This window comes from Dryobates pubescens, chromosome 26 (genome assembly GCF_014839835.1).
Source record: "Dryobates pubescens isolate bDryPub1 chromosome 26, bDryPub1.pri, whole genome shotgun sequence".
NCBI lineage: Eukaryota > Metazoa > Chordata > Aves > Piciformes > Picidae > Dryobates > Dryobates pubescens.
In genome coordinates, this window is record NC_071637.1 from 2975951 (window position 1) to 2996936 (window position 20986).

Genomic DNA, 20986 nt, shown 5'->3' on the forward strand with positions numbered 1-20986 from the left:
TGGTTAGTAGGAGACTGGATGGAGTGCTTGGTGCCATGGTTTAGTTGATTAGATGGTGTTGGGTGATAGGTTGGACTGGATGATCCCAAAGCTCTTTTCCAACCTGGTTAATTCTCCTCTCCTCTCCTCTCCTCTCCGAGGGTGGTGGTGAATGGTGCCACATCCAGCTGGAAGCCAGGCACCAGTGGTGTGCCCCAGGGATCAGTGCTGGGCCCCAGCCTGTTCCATATCTTCATTGATGATCTGGATGAGGGGATGGAGTCCATCAGCAGTAAAGTTGCAGATGACAGCAAGCTGGGGGCAGGAGTTGATCTGTTAGAGGATAGGAGAGCTCTGCAGAGGGACCTTGCCAGGCTGCACAGATGGGCAGAGGCCAACAGGATGGCATTCAACAAGTCCAAGTGCCAGGTGCTGCACTTTGGCCACAGCAACCCCAGGCAGTGCTACAGGCTGGGGACAGAGTGGCTGAGAGCAGCCAGGCAGAAAGGGACCTGGGGGTAGTGGTTCACAGCAGCTGAACAGGAGCCAGAAGTGTGCCCAGGTGGCCAGAAAGGCCAAGGGCATCCTGGCCTGCATCAGGAAGAGTGTGGGCAGCAGGAGCAGGGAAGTCCTTGTGCCCTGTGCTCAGCACTGCTTAGGCCACACCTTGAGTCCTGTGTCCACTTCTGGGCCCCTCAGTTTAAGAAGAACATTGAGAGACTTGAAGGTGTCCAGAGAAAGGCAACAAAGCTGGGGAGGGGTCTGGAGCACAGCCCTGTGAGGAGAGGCTGAGGGAGCTGGGGTTGCTTAGCCTGCAGAAGAGGAGGCTCAGGGGAGACCTCATTGTTCTCTCCAACTTCCTGAAGGGAGGTTGTAGCCAGGTGGGGGTTGGTCTCTTCTCCCAGGCAGCCAGCACCAGAACAAGAGGACACAGTCTCAAGCTGTGCCAGGGGAGGTTTAGGCTGGAGCTGAGGAGAAAGTTCTTCCCAGCAAGAGAGATTGGCCATTGGGATGTGCTGCCCAGGGAGGTGGTGGAGTCCGTGGTCCTGGAGGTGTTCAAGAGGGGATTGGATGTGGCACTTGGAGCCATGGTTTAGTTGTCAGGAGGTGTTGGGTGACAGGTTGGACCTGATCATCTTTGAGGTCTTTTCCCACTTTGTTGATTCTATGATTCCATGATTCCTATCAACCAGCAAAGCCCAAGACACAGGGCTGCAGGTTAGGCTTTTCTGTGTTTTGCCTTTGTAGCTCCTTGGTCAAAATGCAAACAAGAACTTGGGTTGGACAGCCCCCAAATGCATTTCCTCACACTGCAGTGGAACTGGACAAATTCCCTCTGGGCTCAACCATCTGCAAGTGTCTGACTCTAAATGGAGCCAAAGGTAAAAGCCACAAGGGAGCCAGGAGGGGGTTTTCCTCTTCCTCCTTCTCCTCCTCCTCCTCCTCCTGGGTAACATGAAGCTTTGGGCACTTAGTGTGGGAGTGCAGCTGAGGTTGGCTTCTGCCTGCTTTCATGGGCAGCTGCTGGGGCTGGGCAGTCTCCTCCTGGTGCAGGGAATTTGTAGATTCACAAAATGGTTTAGGTTGGAAGGGACCTCAAAGATCATTCACTTCCAACCTCCCTGCCATGGGCAGCAGCGCCTCTCACTAGACCAGGTCCAACCTGACCTTGAACATCTCCAGGGAGGAGGCAGCCACAACTTCCCTGGGCAACCTGTTCCAGTGCCTCACCACCCTCACTGGAAAGATTTTCTTCCTCTTCTCCAGTCTCAATCTCCTCTCTCCCAGCTCAAATCCATTGTCCCTCATCCTGGCACTCCCAGCCCTTGTCACAATTCCCTCCCCAGCTCTCCTGGAGCCCCTATAGGTACTGGAAGGTTGCTCTGAGGTCTCCCTGGAACCTTTTCTGCAGGCTGAACCACCCCAACTCTCTCAGTCTGTCCCCACAGGGGAGGTTCTGCAGCCTTCTGATCATCTTTGTGGCCTCCTCCGAGGAGAGGTTCGGAGAGGAGAGGAGAGGAGAGGAGAGGAGAGGAGAGGAGAGGAGAGGAGAGGAGAATTAACCAGGTTGGAAAAGAGCTTTGTGATCATCCAGTCCAACCTATCACCCAACACCATCTAATCAACTAACCCATGGCACCAAGCACTCCATCCAGTCTCCTACTAACCACCTCCAGTGATGGGGACTCCACCACCTCCCTGGGCAGCACATCCCAAGGGCCAATCTCTCTTTCTGGGAAGAATTTCTTCCTAACATCCAGCCTAAACCTCCCTTGGCACAGCTTGAGACTGTGTCCTGCCCTCACTGGAAAGAATTTCTTCCTAATCCCCAGTTTCAGTCTCCCCTCTTCCAGCTCAAAGCCATTGTCTCTCATCCTGTCACTCCTAGTCTTGTCAAAAGTCCCTCCCCAACTCTCCTGGAGCCCCTTCAGATACTGCAAGGCTGCTCTAAGGTCTCCCTGGAGCCTTCTCTTCTCCAGGCTGAACAGCCCCAACTCTCTCAACCTGCCCCCACAGGGGAGGTTCTGCAGCCCTCTGATCATCTTTGTGGCCTCCTCTGGACCCTCTCCAGCAGCTCCAGGTCCCTCTGCCACGAAGAAATGCTCGATGGGTGCAGCTGTCACAGCCTCACTGCTTCACTTGGAAGCCTACCTCTCAACTGCCGACTTAGGCAGCAAGCCACCCCCTTCTTCTCTTACATATTGATGCTGCTAACCTTGCAGAGACGAATCCCAGAGGAGCCTGCTCCATCCTGCCAGATGGTGGAGGGGGATTAGACACACAGTGAGGGAAAGATGGGGATAAATTGAGTCCATCTTACCACTGTCCTCACGGCTACAGTACAGGCAACATTACTCTGCCTGTTCTGAAGTCCATGGCCAGGCTTTGAGGCAGGGGCTTGAAGAATGTGGATTTGGCTGGTTTATGGAGGGGCATTTATTTGTCCTGGCAGAAGGACTCTCTTGAGCATCCTGCTTGAGACTGAGCTTGAAAAATACTGCACCTTGTCTTCCAAAACTGTTCTGAAGGGCTGCTGCTGGGCTGCAGATGAGGGCCATGGTTATGGCCTGGAGGTAGGCACGGGGAAGGCTGCTGCTCAGTCTTCCTCTGTTCTGTTTTTTTTTTTCCCCTCACTGGAGCTGGCATGGAAATGGATTATTCTAAACCATCTCTCTGTCTTGCTGTCCCATTTGTCAGGTTGCTGTGGTCACATTCCCTGCTTGATGTTTTCATAAAGTCTGCTCCTTTTTCTTTTCCTTGGGTTCTGGTGATTAATTCTGATGACAAGTGGAAAGACTCCAAAATGAACTCGATTTTCACCCTCCCCCTCTGCAAAGGCCCTGCTGAGAGCCCTTGGCAGAGGTGGGGGGAGCTGGGAAAGCACAAGGTTTACTGAGGAGCAGCTGTCCTGTGGTGTCTCTCAGTGCTGCAGTGGTTTTGGCAGGGACTGTTTCCCTCTGGGCTGCAGCAAGAGAAGTGTGGCCAGCAGGTCAGGGGAGGTGATTCTCCCCCTCTGCTCAGCTCTGGGGAGACCCCACCTGGAGTACTGCCTCCAGTTCTGGAGCCTCTGTTCCAGGAAGGAGCTGGAGGTGCTGGAAGGCGTCCAGAGAAGGGCCAGGAGGATGAGCAGAGGGCTGGAGCTGCTCTGCTGTGAGGACAGACTGAAGGAGTTGGGGCTGTTCAGGCTGGAGAAGAGAAGGCTCTGAGGTGACCTCATTGTGGCCTTCCAGTACCTGAAGGGGGCTCCAAGAAGGCTGGGGAGGGACTTCTCAGGATCTCAGGGAGTGATAGGACTGGGGGGAATGGAATGAAGCTGGAGGTGGGGAGATTCAGGCTGGAGGTGAGGAGGAAGCTCTTCCCCATGAGAGTGGTGAAGCCCTGGAATGGGTTGTCCAGGGAGGTGGTTGAGGCTCCATCCTTGGAGGTGTTTAAGCCCAGGCTGGATGAGGCTCTGGCCAGGCTGATCTAGTGTGGGGTGTCCCTGCCCATGGCAGGGGGGTTGGAACTGGATGATCCTTGTGGTCCCTTCCAACCCTGACTGATTCTATGATTCTAAATATCTATCATCAATCCCAGGGAACTAAAGGAAAAGAGTGAGAAATCCTGCTGGTCAGGGGCTCCATGGTCATGCAGAGGCCAGCAACAGCTCCAAAGCTGGGCAGTGACAGAGCAGGGATGAGGCCAGATCCTTAGGGTAGTTGTTTGTAGTCATTCCCCAGGTTCAGGTTTTCCTTTTAAAGCCATCTCCAGTACAAAGACTGTTCCATAGTCTGGAAATGTGCCTTTCCAAGCCTGAAAATCCCTCTCCACAGATGCCTGTCCCCTTGTGCAGATTGTTCCCCAGGAATCAGTGCTGGGCCCCATCCTCTTCTATATCTTTACTGATGGTCTGGATGAGGAGAGAGAGTTGACCATTAGTAAGTTTGCAGATGACACCAAGCTGGGGCAGGAGTTGCTCTGTTAGAGGGTAGGAGAGCTCTGCAGAGGGACCTTGCCAGGCTGCACAGATGGGCAGAGGCCAGCAGGATGGCATTCAACAAGTCCAAGTGCCAGGGGCTGCACTTTGGCCACAACAACCCCAGGCAGAGCTACAGGCTGGGGTCAGAGTGGCCATTCCAATGTCCAATCCCTCTTGCTGGGAATAACTTTCTCCTCACCTCCAGCCTAAACCTCCCCTGGCACAGCTTGAGACTGTGTCCTCTTGTTCTGGGGCTGCTTGCCTGGGAGAAGAGACCAACCCCCACCTGGCTACAACCTCCCTTCAGGGAGTTGCAGAGAGCAAGAAGGTCTCCCCTGAGCCTCCTCTTCTGCAGGCTAAGCAACCCCAGCTCCCTCAGCCTCTCCTCCCAGGGCTGTGCTCCAGACCCCTCCCCAGCCTCATTGCCCTTCTCTGGACACCTTCAAGTCTCTCAATGTCCTTCTGAAACCGAGGAGCCCAGATCTGGACACAGGACTCAAGGTGTGGCCTAAGCAGTGCTGAGCACAGGGCACAATGACCTCCCTGCTCCTGCTGCCCACACTCTTCCTGATACAGGCCAGGATGCCCTTGGCCTTCTTGGCCCCCTGGGCACTCTGCTGGCTCCTGTTCAGCTGCTGTCAACCAGCACCCCCAGGTCCCTTTCTGCCTGACTGCTCTCAGCCACTCTGACCCCAGCCTGTAGCACTGCCTGGGGTTGCTGTGGCCAAAGTGCAGCCCCTGGCACTTGGACTTGTTGAATGCCATCCTGTTGGCCTCTGCCCATCTGTGCAGCCTGGCAAGGTCCCTCTGCAGAGCTCTCCTATCCTCTAACAGATCAACTCCTGCCCCCAGCTTGCTGTCATCTGCAAACTCACTGCTGATGGACTCAATCTCCTCATCCAGATCATCAATGAAGATATTGAACAGGATGGTGCCCAGCACTGATCCTTGGGGGACACCACTAGTGCCTGGCTGCCAGCTGGATGATCTCCTGCAGCTTGCCATGGGTAGGATGCTTGGCACAAGGGCTCAGAGCAGCGGTGAAGCCCAAATCATGCCCTGGCCTTCCTCCTTTTGGTAGGAGGTTGAGCAGGGAGGGTCTGTGCCTACAGCAGCAACCAGCCCCAAGCAGTTTGTTGTTACCCTGCAGCCTGGCCTGCAGTGGGCAGGGCAGAAGATGGAAATGATCCCTAATGATCACTTTTCCCTGCAGGGGGGTAGACATGGGCAGGGCCTTCTGCTCAGCTGCCCTTCAGCCCTGGCACCTGAGATGCTGCTGCTGAGCTGGGATGAGTTCCATTTCCTTCCTTCGAGCAGCAGAGAGGAACTGAGAGAAAACAACAAAGAGGGAGTGATGAAGAGGGAGAGACTAGATCTGAACTGATATCACCCTCAGGAGGAGCTGGCAGGCAGCCCAGTAAATATTGGAATGGCATTACCTCAGCACAAAGGAAAACCCCAAACCACCCCAAAACCCCACCTGGGCAAACTGTTAGGGCTTCATTTCTCTCTCTAGTGGAGCTGGGGGAGCAAACACCATGGAAATACCATTATTTCTTTTAATCAATCCATTTTTTCCCCTTCCTTTTCTTTTCTATATGGTAACAGAATCAGAAGTTACAAAATAAAAGCTCTGGAGAGACTCTTTATTCTATTTTACCTCCCTCTGCCTTTTCTTTCTGATTCCTTCCATTGTTCCCAGCTCTGTCAAGATTGTGACCAACTTAATTACCAGCCAACAGCAGGAGATCCAGATGACAGATCACTTTTCATTTTGCCCCCCCCCAAACCCCCTCTTTGACTTTATGAAAGCTTTTCTGGTCTTTAATCCAGAGTGAATAAGGACAGGACCCAAATGGTGCTGCTGGCCAATCCTGGCAGCTTCTGAGCCCTTATCTGCTTGAGATCTTCAGTGATAAAAAGGCAGAGATGAGGATAACAAAACCTCCCTGGGTGATGCATTTCAAGGTTGGAGTTTCAGAGCCTCAAGCCTGGCCAGGGCTGGATTTGCAGAGGATTCTTACTCTGGTTTGGGGTGGGGATGTGTGTGTTGCCTGCCAGCCTTTGCTTGACAACCTGGACAGATGGGCAGAGTCCAACAGGATGGCATTCAACAAAGCCAAGTGCCAGGGGCTGCACTTTGACCACAGCAACCCCAGGCAGTGCTACAGGCTGGGGACAGAGTGGCTGAGAGCAGCCAGGCAGAGAGGGACCTGGGGGTAGTGGTTGACAGCAGCTGAACAGGAGCCAGAAGTGTGCCCAGGTGGCCAAGAAGGCCAAGGGCATCCTGGCCTGCATCAGGAAGAGTGTGGCCAGCAGGAGCAGGGAAGTCAATGTGCCCTGTGCTCAGCACTGCTTAGGCCACACCTTGAGTCCTGTGTCCAGTTCTGGGCTCCTCAGTTTAAGAAGGACATTGAGAGACTTGAAGGTGTCCAGAGAAGGGCAACAAGGCTGGGGAGGGGTCTGGAGCACAGCCCTGTGAGGAGAGGCTGAGGGAGCTGGGGTTGCTTAGCCTGCAGAAGAGGAGGCTCAGGGGAGACCTTCTTGCTCTCTCCAACTCCCTGAAGGCAGGTTGGAGCCAGGTGGGGGTTGGTCTCTTCTCCCAGGCAGCCAGCACCAGAACAAGAGGACACAGTCTCAAGCTGTGCCAGGGGAGGTTTAGGCTGGAGGTGAGGAGAAAGTTCTTCCCAGAGAGAGTTGTTAGCCATTGGAATGTGCTGCCCAGGGAGGTGGTGGAGTCCCCATCCCTGGAGGTGTTCAAGAGGGGATTGGATGTGGCACTTGGAGCCATGGTTTAGCTGTCAGGAGGTGTTGGGTGACAGGTTGGAGCTGATGATCTCTGAGGTCTTTTCCAACCTTGTTGATTCTGTGGTTCTATGAAACTGCACTAATTGCAGGAGCACTCCCAGCAGTGCCAACAGAGCCCAGAGCTCTTGTCCCAGGCTCCTGGCACGGGGGGTAAGACATCTTCATGGCTCCTGCATCAGCAAAGCCTGATCCTTGGTTGTCTGCAAAACAAGAACTGGGTGAAATGTTCTCATGAGCAGGACCTTTGCCCCCAGATCCTTATTCCCTGGGGTGTGAAACAGCAGGGTGAGGCTCAGTGAAGAGGTTTTGAATGAGAAAGGTAAAAGACTTGTGACAAGGGCTTGTAGAGACAGCTTTGAGCTGGAAGAGGGAAGACTGAGACTGGAGATGAGGAAAAAGTTCTTTCCAGTGAGGGTGGGGAGATCCTGGAACAGGCTGCCCAGGGAGGCTGTGGTTGCCTCCTTCCCATGAGGTAGATGAGGCCTTGAGCCCCCTGGTCTCATGGGAGGTGTCCCTGCCCATAGCAGGGGGGTTGGAACTGGATGATCTTTAAGGTCCCTTTCAACCCAGCCCATTCTATGTTTAAAAGAAAAAAAGCCATACAATACTTTGAGCATCTCAGAGGGGGACAGACACTTTTCCCTTTGAACTTTCTGACCCTGCTTGAATCACAGAATCAGCCAGGTTGGAAAAGACCTCAGAGGTCATCCAGTCCAACCTATTAGCTAGTACCTAACATCTCCTGACAGCTAACCCATGGCTCCAAGTGCCACATCCAAGCTTGGAGTGTGTGTTCCAAACCTGAAACCAGTCCTCAAGGCAGCATCTCATAATCAAAGCATCTGACTCACAAAACTCAGTCATAGAATGATAGAATTGTCAGGGTTGGAAGGGACCTCAAGGCTCAGACAGTTCCAACCCCCCTGCCATGGCCAGGGACACCTCACACCACAGCAGGTTGCTCACAGCCACCTCCAGCCTGGCTGCAAACACCTCCAGGCAGGAGGCTTCCACCACCTCCCTGGGCAACCTGTGCCAGGCTCTCACCACCCTCATGGGGAACAGCTTCTCCCTAAATTAATGTTGGTTACCCTGTCTGTCCTTCCTAGCATGAGTGCTTCAAGGGAGCTTGCCCTAGGATCACTTGCACAAGCAAGTTACAAGCACTGGTACAGAGCCTGTGCTACTACAGCCACTCACATGTACTCTCAGCTCACACATGGGCTCTTACAACAGCTCAGTTCATTCACAGAATCACAGAACCATAGAAGTGATTGGGTTGGAGAAGCCTTCTAAGAGCATCCAGACCAACCAGCAACCCAACACTACCTTGGCCATCAAACCATGGCCCCAAGTGCCATGGCCACATAGTTCTTGAACACCTCCAGGGCTGGGGACTCCACCACCTCCCTGGGCAGCCCAGGGTCTGGATGCCTTTGTGATCATTGATGCTTTACTCCTCCTTTGCTTTCATCACTGCTTTAGATGGAGCTGAGGGCAGAGTGCAATACATTTGGGGTTCCCTGTCAGTAGACAGAGCCTAATGAACCTGGCAGCAAAGACCAGCCTGAGACTGGGAGGCAGGTGGTGTGCTTCCATTCAGTGGTGTGTGTGCTTCCATTCAGTGGTGTGTGTGAGTGTGTCCCCCAATAGCCCAGCAAGTGCTCTCCACTCTGCACCAAGATACAGCCTGGAACATAACTCAGCTCTCCTGCATTGCACCATCATATCTGGAGGCTGTTGCCACAGCAGCTGCATGCACAGGGAGCTGTGGAGAGCTTTCCAGGTGGCAGATGTGTCCTTGCTCAGTGCTGGCAGTAGGTTAGGAGTGTTCCCGTGGGATTAGCTGCACAAAAGGGGCTTGGACTCACAAATCACAAACAGGGCTCCAAAGGAGTTTAAGCACAGGGGTGTTTAGGGCCAAGGAGCTGAGGGTTTCCTTCAGGCTGTCTGCAGGTCTCCTTCCAGTATCTTAAAAGGGGCTCCAAGGAAGCTGGGGAGGGACTTTTGAGGCTGTCAGGGAGTGATAGGACTGGGGGGGGATGGAGCAAAACTAAAAGTGGGGAGATTGAGGTTGGATGTTAGGAAGAAGTTGTTGCCCATGAGGGTGGTGAGAGCCTGGCACAGGCTGCCCAGGGAGGTGGTGGAAGCCTCCTGCCTGGAGGTGTTTGCAGCCAGGCTGGAGGTGGCTGTGAGCAACCTGCTGTGGTGTGAGGTGTCCCTGGCCATGGCAGGGGGGTTGGGACTGGCTGAGCCTTGAGCTCCCTTCCAGCCCTGACAGCTCTGTGATTCTAAGATGCTGGTAGCTCAGGTTGTCCCACTTGGGATGCAGGGAGAGCTGCAGCAAGCAGCCACAGCACTTGCTTGGATTTGTAGTTAATTGGTTTGTTTTCCTGCCTGCAAAGTGGCTTGAGGTTAATTAAGTTCTGTGCAAATGTACACTGCTTCCTCCCTGCTTTCAAGCTGCTCCTTGCCAGCAGAGTGCTCTTGTAAGAGGAGACCTGCAGGTCCACGTGTGGCCTGCTGGGTGGCTGTGCTAGCTCACAGCCAGTGCATGGCATCATCATTCTCCTTCTTTTAATAACACAGCCTAGACAACTCCCCTGGTGTGCAGGAGGAGTCAAGGTGTGCTATACAGACAGCCCTTGCCCCTCTGCCCCCTCTGATGGGGATTTAATGAATGATGATCTGAGGGCTGGGGGTCAGGAGGGAGGGCACAGGCTCTGCTCAGTTGCACTCTGGGATAGGACAAGGGGCAATGGATGGAAACTCCAGCACAGGAGGTTCCACCTTGACACAAGGAGGAAATTCTTCATTGTGAGGGACACAGAGAGGTTGTGGAGTTTCCTTCTCTGGAGCCTTTGCAGCCCTGCCTGGATGTGTTCCTGTGTGACCTGTGCTGGATTCTCTGCTCCTGTTCTGGCAGGGGGGTTGGACTGAAAGCTCTCCAGTGGAAGATGAGACATAGGAAGCTCCATGGAAACACGAGGGAAAACTTTTACCCTGTGAGGGTCACAGAGCCCTGGAGCAGGCTGCCCAGAGAGGTTGTGGAGTCTCCTTCTCTGGAGCCTTTCAAGACCCATCTGGATGTGTTCCTGTGTGACCTGTGCTGGATTCTATGGTGCTGCTCTGGCAGGGGGGTTGGACCTGAAGACCTCCCAGAGGTTCCTTCCAACCCCTAACATCCTGTGAGCCTGTGATGTGATGTAACCAAGAATCCCCATCCCTGGAGGAAGGAAAAAGCAAGGAACAGAACAAATGTTTTCAGATCTGAACCTAGCAGCAAGAAATCTGATTTAGGAGACCTTCCTGTGGCCTTCCAGGATCTGCAGGGGGCTCCAAGAAAGCTGGGGAGGGACTTTTGAGGGTGTCAGGGAGTGATAGGGCTGGGGAGGATGGAGCAAAACTAGAAGTGGGGAGATTGAGCTTGGATGTGAGGAAGAAGTTGTTGGCCAGGAGGGTGGTGAGAGCCTGGCACAGGCTGCCCAGGGAGGTGGTGGAAGCCTCCTGCCTGGAGGTGTTTGCAGCCAGGCTGGAGGTGGCTGTGAGCAACCTGCTGTGGTGTGAGGTGTCCCTGCCCATGGCAGGGGGGTTGGAACTGGCTGAGCCTTGAGCTCCCTTCCAACCCTGACAGCTCTGTGATTGTAAGAGAGAATGCAAGCAGCCAGCAGCTGTGTGGAGACACTTTCCTAAGGGGATGCACAACACAAGACTTGAGATTTGTACCCTCCACAGCAAAGACTGGCAAAAGAAAGGCACAGATGTTAAACTACAGTCACGGCTGCAACATCCACTACAAAGTGTTCTATCAGTGAAAGAAAGAAACCCCCAAACAACCCAACCCCCAGAGCGTTTTGATAGGTGTAAGGAGACTCACCACCGATCTTGATGACCCTGTCAAAGAAAAGGAAAGGAACAACAAAGAGAAGCTCTGAAAGAATCATTTTCGAGTGTCTGTAACAACTGCCTGGGAGGATGGGGGAAGCAAACAGCTCACAATTATCTCGGTGGTTGGAAAGAGATCAAACCTTATTTCGGAGCTATTTTTACAGGAGGCAAAGTAGGACGAGGCACAATCGCGCTGCTTCGGATAATGATGCAAACAAAGGCTGCTGGAGAGCAGGCAGTTAAGTAAAACACCAGCAAAGCAGCGAGAGAGGAGCAGAGCCCCAGCGCTTCCCCCTGCAAGTCAGAGCTCTCTGCAAAAGCGCTGCCATAGGAAGCAGGGAGAGGAGCTCCTGGTTGTGCCCCAGTGCTGGGCACTGGCGAGGTCGCTCCTCCAATCCTGGGGTCAGTTTTGTGCCCCTCACTCCAAGAAGGGCAATTGAGGGGCTGGAGAGTGTCCAGAGAAGGGCAACAAAGCTGGGGAGGGGTCTGGAGCACAGCCCTGTGAGGAGAGGCTGAGGGAGCTGGGGTTGCTTAGCCTGCAGAAGAGGAGGCTCAGGGGAGACCTTCTTGCTCTCTGCAACTCCCTGAAGGGAGGTTGCAGCCAGGTGGGGGTTGGTCTCTTCTCCCAGGCACCCAGTACCAGAACAAGAGGACACAGTCTCAAGCTGTGCCAGGGGAGGTTTAGGCTGGAAGTGAGGAGAAAGCTCTTCCCAGCAAGAGAGATTGGCCCTTGGGATGTGCTGCCCAGGGAGGTGGTGGAGTCCCCATCCCTGGAGGTGTTCAAGAGGGGATTGGATGTGGCACTTGGAGCCAGGGTTTAGTTGTCAGGAGGTGTTGGGTGATAGGTTGGACTTGATGAGGTCTTTTCCAACCTTGTTGATTCTGTGAACTGGGGGTGTCTAGAGAAGCTGAAGGGAGACCTCACTGCTCTCTACAGCTCCCTGAAAGGAGGTTGCAGTGAGGTGGGAGTTGGGCTCTGCTCCCTAGGATCAGGAGGTAGAACAAAAGGAAATGGCCTGAAACTGTGCCAGGGGAGGGTTAGGTGGGAGATGAGGCAAAATTTCTTTGTTGCAAGAGTGGTCAGGGACTGGCACAGGCTGCCCAGGGAGGTGGTGGAGTCCCCATCCCTGGAGGTGTTCCAGAAACCTGTGGCCATGGCCCTTGGGGCCCTGGTTTGATGGCCATGGTGGGGCTGGGCTGATGGTTGAACTTGAAAATCCTAGAGGGTTACCTGACCCCTCTTGCAGGCAAGAGATTTCTCCTAATCTCCAAGCTAACCCTCCCCTGGCACAGTTTCAGGCCATTTCCTCTCACCCTGTCTCTTGATGCTAAGCTGTAATAATTTGCAGCCTTGGTGCCATTTGACTGCAAATGGAACCACAGTGAAATGAATCTACCACCAACTACCCTTAAATGGTGCCAACACTTCTAAGGAAGCCTGAAACCTCAGTGTTTGTTGGCTGGAATTCAACTGACCATGGACAACCTTCATCCAAACTCATCAAGACCCTGAAGATTCACTCTGTGGGCTCCCTGCCAAGAAGTATGACACAGATTCTCCACTATAAAATGATGTTTGATGGAGCAGAGGATCTCTGAGGCCCCTTCCAACCTAGGCCATTCTCTGGCTGCATTTGCTTTTGTTTTGTGGTGGTTTGTTTCCCAGCAGCAAGAGAATCAGAGACTCATAGAATCAATCAACCAGGTTGGAAAAGACCTCAGAAATCATCAAGCCCAAGCTGTGCCCTAATACCCAGCACCTCCTGACAGCTAAGCCATGGCTCCAAGTGCCACATCCAATCCCCTCTTGAACACCTCCAGGGATGGGGACTCCACCACCTCCCTGGGCAGCACATCCCCAGGGCCAATTCCTCCTTCTGGGAAGAACTTTCTCCTCACCTCCAGCCTCACCTCGAGCAACAAAACCAAAGGCTGATTTCCAGAGGGTGGTGATTCTCAGATCCCAGAGGGTGCATGGTCCAGGTCAGCAGTGCCTCTGTCATTGTGGAGGAGCAGCAGCCTCCAAAGAGAGCTTCTCTACACAGGACAAGGTGTGCCTGCCTAATTGCAGCTTAATTAATGAGCTACAGCAGGGCCCATCTCTGCCCCATTCCACCTCTAATTAGTCAGGGCAGAGGCTGGCTCCTTTCTGCTGCCTCCCAGAGCTGTCAGTCACTGAGGGTCCTTCTTTATCCCCACCCCTGCTCCCCTCCCACCCCCCCACGCCCTCCTTTCCCAGCCAGTATAAAAAGGCAGGGCAGGGGGTAGGGGCAGCATGGTGTGGTGTCTGGCTCTTCTGTGCTGTCTGGTCACCTTCAGCAGGGCACAAAGGTGCTGCTCTCAGATTTTGGGGGGGTGTGTGTGTGGTATTTTTAGTTGCTGAGGCTAGGATTGCTCCATCAGCTCCCAGTTTGTGTATTGATAGTTCTTATTTGGCTTAACTATGGAATGAGCTTTAGTGAAGAGGAGGTTGCTTGTGGTCCTGTTTGAGAAGGGGAGCTGTAGCCTGTGCTGGTTTTGTGTTGCTTCTGGCTGGGGTGCAGAAGGCAGCAGAGCAGCTCCTTGAGCTGCCCTTTTAAAACCTTGCTTCTCTTGTTGCCACATCCCTAATGCAAGGCACCCTCAAAGCCTAGGTGGGGAGGAAAAGGGCACCCAGTGCCTCTTCTCAGTGTGTTGATAAGCTCTCCTGGGTGAGGGAAGGCTTTGTTCTCCTCATTGCTCTGACTAAACCATGTGGGACATAGCTGTTAGCTTTGCAAGTAGCACAGCTCCCTTCTGGGATGGGCAGAGGCCCATCCTGGCTGACTTCCCTTCACGGGTAGTGAAGGAACTTCTCGCTTCAGTGAGGTCAGAGGGAAGGGTCCCCTTGGAAGGGCAATCCCTCAGGAGGCTCCCCAGCTGCTTTCTCTTTTCCTAAAGCCATGCTGCTTCTTGCATTGCAGCTGCAATGGCCTCTGCCGTGCCTGACAAAGAGGAAGCTGCCAAGGGCTCCCTGGAGATGAAGGAAGAGGAACAGCAGCAGGTAGGTGCTCCGTGTGAGATGGAGGAGGTGGTAGCTCCTGCAGGCAGGTATGAGGAGGTGATCCTGCTATGGCTGGAGAGACCAAAGCCTCCCCAAAGTGCTTCCTCTGCTTAGGCTGTGCCCTCCAGCTTCTCTGGAAGCATGGGTGACAGCAGACAGAAGAGCAGGCTTGAAGATCCTGCAGGTAACCTCCTAGGCTGCCTGGATGTTGGCTGGGAAAGATGTTTCTCGAGCTCTCTAGCCAGGGCTTCTGTCTTGCTGCAGGCAGTGGCTCTATGGTGAGGCTCCCATGCTTCAGCAGCCCTGAAACCTGCTGCTTTTGCTGTGTTCTCATGACCAGCAAGCATGCTCCTTGCAGAGCACTCTACAGCCTGACAGCTATAAACCTCCCCAGCCCCTCTGTGATGAAGCTGTCCCTGGGATCTTTACCAGATGAAGCAGATCTGGGAAGGGGTACAGCAGGATGACACAAACTCAGCAGTCCCTTGGGTAGCACTGTGCCAGAGGAAGACCTTTCTAGAAAGGACCAGCCATGAATGGCAGTGCTCCACAGGTTGTCCCACAGCTGAATTGTAGGTTTGTAAAGCAAATGTCCAAACAAGGTGAGCCTTCAAGAGCTTTAGATACAAGACTTCATAGGAAGCTTAGGTTCATGCCTGCAGGCTTCATGGTGGTTTTTGTTTGTGTTTTGTCCCCCCCTCTCTTTCCAGGATGCAGTAAATGAGGTGACTAGTCCAACCCTGATCAGCTCTGCCTGTGATGTGGTTTCTACAGCTTATGCCTCCACCAAGGAGAGCCACCCCTACATCAAGTCTGTGTGTGATGCAGCAGAGAAAGGAGTGAAGAGTGTGACTGAAGCCACAGCCAGCTGTGTGCAACCACTTCTGGCCACGCTGGAGCCTCATGGTAATCCCCTGTGCAGTCACAGAGTGGTAGGGGCTGGGAGGGACCTCCAAAGCTCCTCCAGGCCAGCCCTCTGCCAGAGCAGGGTCACCTAGAGCAGGTCACACAGGAACACATCCAGGCAGGCTCTGAATATCTCCACAGAGGCAGAATCCACAACCCCCCTGGGCAGCCTGCTCCAGGGCTCTGTCAGCCTCACAGGGAGAGAAGTTTTTCCTTCTGTTTGCATGGAACTTCCTCTGCCTCAGCTTCCCCCACTGCCCCTTGTGCTGGCCTTGGGCAGCACCCAGCAGAGCCTGGCTCCATCCCCTGGGCACTCACCCTGCACAGCTTTATCCCCAGCCATGAGGTCACCCTCAGGCTCCTCCTCTCCAAGCTCCAGAGCCCTCAGCTCCCTCAGGCTCTCCTCCTGAGGAAGATGTTCCACTGCCTGCAGCAGCTTTGTGGCTCTGTGCTGGACTCTTTCAAGCAGTTCCCTGAGGTCCTTCTTGAACTGAGAGCCCAGAACTGGACACAATATTCCAGCCTCAGCAGGGCAGAGTAGAGGGGCAGGAGAACCTCTCTTGACCTACTGACCGACCACAGCCCTTGTAATCCACCCCAGGATGCCATTGGCCTTGGCCACAGGAGCACATTGCTGGCTCATGGTCAACCTCCCATCATTTTCCCCTTCACTGCTCTCCAACAGGTCAGTCCCCAGCCTATACTGATCCATGAGGTTGTTCTACCTGGGGAAGGGCAGGTTTGCATCTGCCTGTGAGGGACTCTGTGTCCTTCCAGCTCTGGAAGGAGTCCTAGGATGTGGACATGTACTTCATCACCCTACTAAAAAGTCACCTCTTGGCTTACAAGTGAGGCTAAAAGCTGGGTCCTAGTGCATGTAAGGTGATGGAAGACCAGGTCTTGATGTTGACTTCTCTAAAACTGTTGCTGTGAGGTCTGGAATGTTAGATACTTGTAGCCAGTTCATGATGGCTGTGGGGAAAGGCCTTCTCCTGGAGAACTATGACATCCTAAGGTTAGCCATGGCCCTTAGAAGTGACTGCAGCTGAGAAGGAGCTTTGAAAGCCCTCGAGGCAGGGACTATTCCTAATGACAAATCTGCAAAGCATCCCTTCTGTGCCAGTGACTCTCTCATCCTGGATCCTTGGGGCACAGAGGCTTGGGCAGAGATGTGTGCTAAGCATCGATTTCTAGTGAAGAAAGCTGCAGGCAGGGATCCAATGCAGCTGGCTCTTTGTACAGGTGCAAACTGTCTGCTGTCAGTGAACAGATCTGAGGAGACCAGGATGAGCTGCTCTACAAATTCACCTTGAGGCACACCTGGTCTGGTGATCTGAAAGGAGGCTTTCATCTAGACTTCAGCAGAGCACCATGTTCAGTGAGGTGGATCTTGAGATAGAGTTGCAGAAAGCAAGTGTTGACACTTCTTTTGCTTTGCAGTTGCTGCAGGCAGTGAGTATGCCTCCAAGGGCTTGGATAAACTAGGAGAGAAGCTCCCACTCCTGCAGAAGTCAGTGGAGCAGGTAAGACTCAAAGCCTGTGCTGGCCTTGGCTTCCAGAGGTGCTTGGTTCCACACAGAGTCACAGAAACCTTCAGGTTGGAAAAGAGCCTCAGGAGCACCAACTCTAACCACTGACCCTGCTCTACAAGGGTCACCCTTAAACCATGTTCCCAAGCACCACATCCAAACCACCTTGAAACACAGCCAGGCTTGGGGACTCCACCACCTCCCTGGGCAGCACATTCCATCCCTGAGCACTCCTGCTGGGAAAAATTCTTCCTGCTGTTCAGTCTAACCCTCCCCAGCCACAGCTTGAGGCCATTCCCTCTTGTTCTATCCCTAATTACCTGTGAGCAGCCTCTCCACAACCTCCTTTCAGATAGCTGTAGACAGCAATGAGGTCTCCCCTCAGCCTCCTGTGTTTCAAACTAACCACCCCCAGCTCCTTCAGTGGCTCTTCATCAGATTTATTCTCCAGGCCCTTCACAGCTTCCCTGCCCTCTTTGTAAGGCACTGTGCCAGTTACCCACTTGGTGTGGCTCAGAGCTGGAGTGTACTACATGTTCCTGTTCCTTAGCTGACTCAAGTCTCCTCCTCCCCAGGTGATCTCTGACACAAAAGAGCAGATCTCCTCCAGGGTGGCTGAAGCCAAGGATGCTCTGAGCAGCAAAGTGACAGAGATAATAGATGTGACTAAGGAGACTCTTCAGAGCAGTGTGGGGGCTGCCAGATCTGCAGCATTCAGCAGCACTGTGCCGGTGGTTATGGACTCCAGAGAGGGTCAGATGGCTGCAGCAGGAGCAGAAGCTGTGGTGGAGACAACAGAAGGCAACTCTCTTCCTATTGAAAATGAGGAATTGGGTAACTAGCCCTGGATGTGGTTATTTGTAATGGGAACCACCAAACATTCTTCCCCATGAGGGTGGTGAGAGATTGGCACAAGGTTGCCCAGGGAGGTGGTGGAAGCCTCATGCCTGGAGGTTTTGAAGGCCAGGCTGGATGTGGCTCTGGGCAACCTGCTGTAGTGTGAGGTGTCCCTGGCCATGGCAGGGGGTTTGGAACTGGCTGATCCTTGAGGTTCCTTCCAATCCTAACAATTCTGTGATTCTATCCAAGCCACACTGCTGCTGACCATACTCTGAGCCCTAGAATCAATAAGGTTGGAAAAGACCTCAAAGATCTTCAAGTCCAACCTGTCACCCAACACCTCCTGACAACTAAACCATGGCTCCAAGTGCCACATCCAATCCCCTCTTGAACACCTCCAGGGATGGGGACTCCACCACCTCCCTGGGCAGCACATCCCAATGGCCAACAACTCTCTCTGTGAGGAACTTTCTCCTCACCTCCAGCCTAAACTTCCCCTGGCACAGCTGGAGACTGTGTCCTCTTGTCCTGGTGCTGGGTGCCCAGGAGAAGAGCCCAACCCCCACCTGGCTACAACCTCCCTTCAGGCTCTTATGGGGGACACACATCTCTGTGGCTGTCATTTGAAGTGGCCATACCAAAACCCTCCCTCTCTGAGTCTGTGGAGCTGGGCATCCCTTGTGCCTCTGCTCTAGGCTGGGGTAATGGGGAGTGCTGTGCTGGAGGCTCCCTGGCTCCTGCTCCAAGATGCTTGTTTGCTCTGACAATCATCTCTGGTCAGCCACTTAACAGGCACTGTCTTTCCTCAGCCAAGCTGGCAACCTGTGAGGAGGGTGCAGGCATAATGCCTGTGGAGCAGCAGCAGGAGAGGAGGAGCTACTTTGTGCGCCTGGGCTCCCTCTCGGATGAAATTCGCTTGTTTGCCTACATGCACTCCACTGACAAAATGAAGCAGGCCTGGCAGGGCATGCAGGATACCCTTTCCCAGCTTCACTGCATCATTGAGCTGGTAGGTAGAGCCCTGCCTCCTAGAAGGAGGGCACCGAAATCGCTGAGCTTGTTCAAGTGTCATTGCCGTGACAGAGCTCCGCTGCTCACCGCCGGTAGGGTCTTGTCTTGACTCTCTGGTCTTTCCCTGCCACAGGTTGAAGTGTTTAAGCAAGGATTTAATCAGAAGCTTGAGGAAGGGCAGGAGAAGCTTCATGAGATGTGGCTGGACTGGAGTAGGAAGTCTTCCAAAGAGACTGGAGATGAAAATGTAGCAGAGCCAGAGGTAGCTCCCTGGGAAGGGGGTGGGGAAAAAGGGGCTCTGGGTGGCCCCTGGATTAAGTAACTCACTGCTGATCTTCTCCTTGTGCCTCCTCCCAGGATGTGGAGTCTCTGGCACTGCTCATGGCACGCAGCAGCACGCAGCAACTGCAAATGGCCTGCTGTAAAATACTGTCTGCAATCCGAGGCCTTCCCTCAAGCCTTCAGGACAAGGTGAAACAATCTCTGGCGACCATAGAGGAGCTTCAGGCTGCTTTCTCACTGGCAAATTCCTTCCAGGAGTTGTCCAGCAGTGTCTTGACCCAAAGCCAGAAGAAGATGGCTATGATCCAGGAGCATATGGAGGAGCTGCTGGACTACCTGAAGAACAACATACCTCTGTCATGGGTGGTGGGGCCCTTCTCCCCCAGGGAGGAGGAAGAGGAGACCTCAGAGGAAGAGGAAACCTCTCCAGAGACAACAGCATCGGAGGAGGATGAACCCTCCCAGGAGGAGGAAGAGGCAGACAGAGCAGAAGTAGGCCAGCATGAGGTGTAACCCACCCTCATGTAGAGGATAAGGGCCATGGGCACAAGCCTGCTTGGCATGACTCTGGTGAGAGCTTGAGCTTAGCTTTTCCTAGCTCCACCCCGAGCTGGTGAGTGGAGCTATCACATCTTGGCTGATTCTTGGGGTCCTGGTGAATAAATCCTTAGGAGTTTCTAAGGAAGGTGATGGGGGCAACTCTTAAGTGCTTGTCACAGCTTTCAGGAATGCTGGTTGAGCTCTGGGGCAAAAGAGCAGAGCTGAGGCTCTGCAATGCTTCCCTAGCAACCTATGACACATACCCAGCACTGCTTAGACTCAATGCAATGGTTGCTGTTGGTCTTAAACCTTCAGCTAGTCACTGATGCAAAGAATTAGCTTCCTAAAAGCTGCTTGTAATGGGTCATAACTGCTTACAATAAAACTATTGCATGCAAAAACCACTTGGTGCCTCCTAGTCTCTCCAGAAGAGTCAACAGCTATGGCCTGGAGCCTTCCAATCCACTCCCAGTGCAGGAGCTGGTGAGCAGTTGGTGGTACAGTGATGATTGCAGTTTGGAAGCACTGGTACCATCCTGGCATCTATGGGGCTGGAATTCCTCCTCACTTCCAAGCCTTGGAGGCATGTATGTGTCCTCCTGGCGCTTTCCCATGCTTGGAGAAGCTGTGGGGAGCTGCCAGGATTGTGACTCTTGTTGTGATTAGTCCTCCCAGGTCTAACTCTCCTGCTGTAGTAGTCTGCTGCTACCTGGTGAAGGCTTTGGTCTGTGGTGTGCTGCAGAAGCTAGTCTAGGAGAGACAAGGATGCAGTGATGGAGAGGAGGTGGGACCTGGGTGACAAGCTCACTGTCAGCACTGACATCTCCTGCTCAGATGCTCCAGCTGAGCTAGGAGCTCTTCAGCTGCCACAGAATGGCTCAGGCTGAAAGGGACCTCAGAGGTCACTTCCTCCAACCTCCCTGCCAGGGGCAGGGATGCCTCCCAGCTGGACTTGGCTGCTCCAGGCCTCATCCAGCCTTTGGCTCTTCTAGAAAAGTTGAACAATCAAATGCTTTGAGACTTGCCAGGCAGTGCTGCAGCTGAGGCTGATGGACCAGCCCTCTATTGAACTTCTAAAGTGAAACCTCCTTGCTCCTCATCCTTTGAGAGATGGAATCTGCTGCTGAGGTGAGCACTGCTGCTTTTAGACTTGTGAAAAGATTGGTTAGAAGTGGTTTTTTGAAGGTCAGGAACAGGGTCTGGGGCAGGTTTTTCCTGGTGAAAGCAGCTAGTCTGGAAGAGGTGGGACCTCCACCTTTCTTAAGCAGAATCACAGAATCTTAGGGGCTGGAAGGGACGTCAAAAAGCTCATCCAGTCCAACCCCACCTGCCAGAGCAGCATCACCTGGAGCAGCTCACACAGGAACACATCCAGGCAGGTCTTGAATCTCTCCAGAGAGGGAGACTCAACAAGTCCCCTGGGCAGCCTGCTCCAGGGCTCTGTCATGCTCACAGTGGGGGGAAAATAATTCTTCCTCTTGTCTTCATGGAACTTGCTGTCTACAACTACTTGAAGGAAGGTTGTAGCCAGGTGGGGGTTGGTCTCTTCTCCCAGGCAAGCAGCACCAGAACAAGAAGACACAGTCTCAAGCTGTGCCAGAGGAGGTTTAGGCTGGAGGTGAGGAGAAAGTTCAGGCTCCTCCTCTCCAAGCTACAGAGCCCTCAGCTCCCTCAGGCTCTCCTTAGAAGGAAGATGTTCCACTGCATTCATAATCTTTGTGG

At 53.6% G+C, this 20986-nt stretch overlaps 1 protein-coding gene across 1 annotated transcript; it reads left to right on the forward strand.

Annotated features, from left to right (window-relative positions):
- The first annotated feature begins 13865 nt into the window (after positions 1 to 13865).
- On the forward strand, positions 13866 to 19237 carry LOC104306574 (perilipin-3). Its single transcript, XM_054173346.1, is given in 7 exon segments — positions 13866 to 14156; positions 14867 to 15062; positions 16503 to 16585; positions 17167 to 17425; positions 18241 to 18440; positions 18576 to 18704; positions 18800 to 19237. Coding segments are annotated over 7 exon segments (1596 nt in total).
- Positions 19238 to 20986: the final 1749 nt, after the last annotated feature.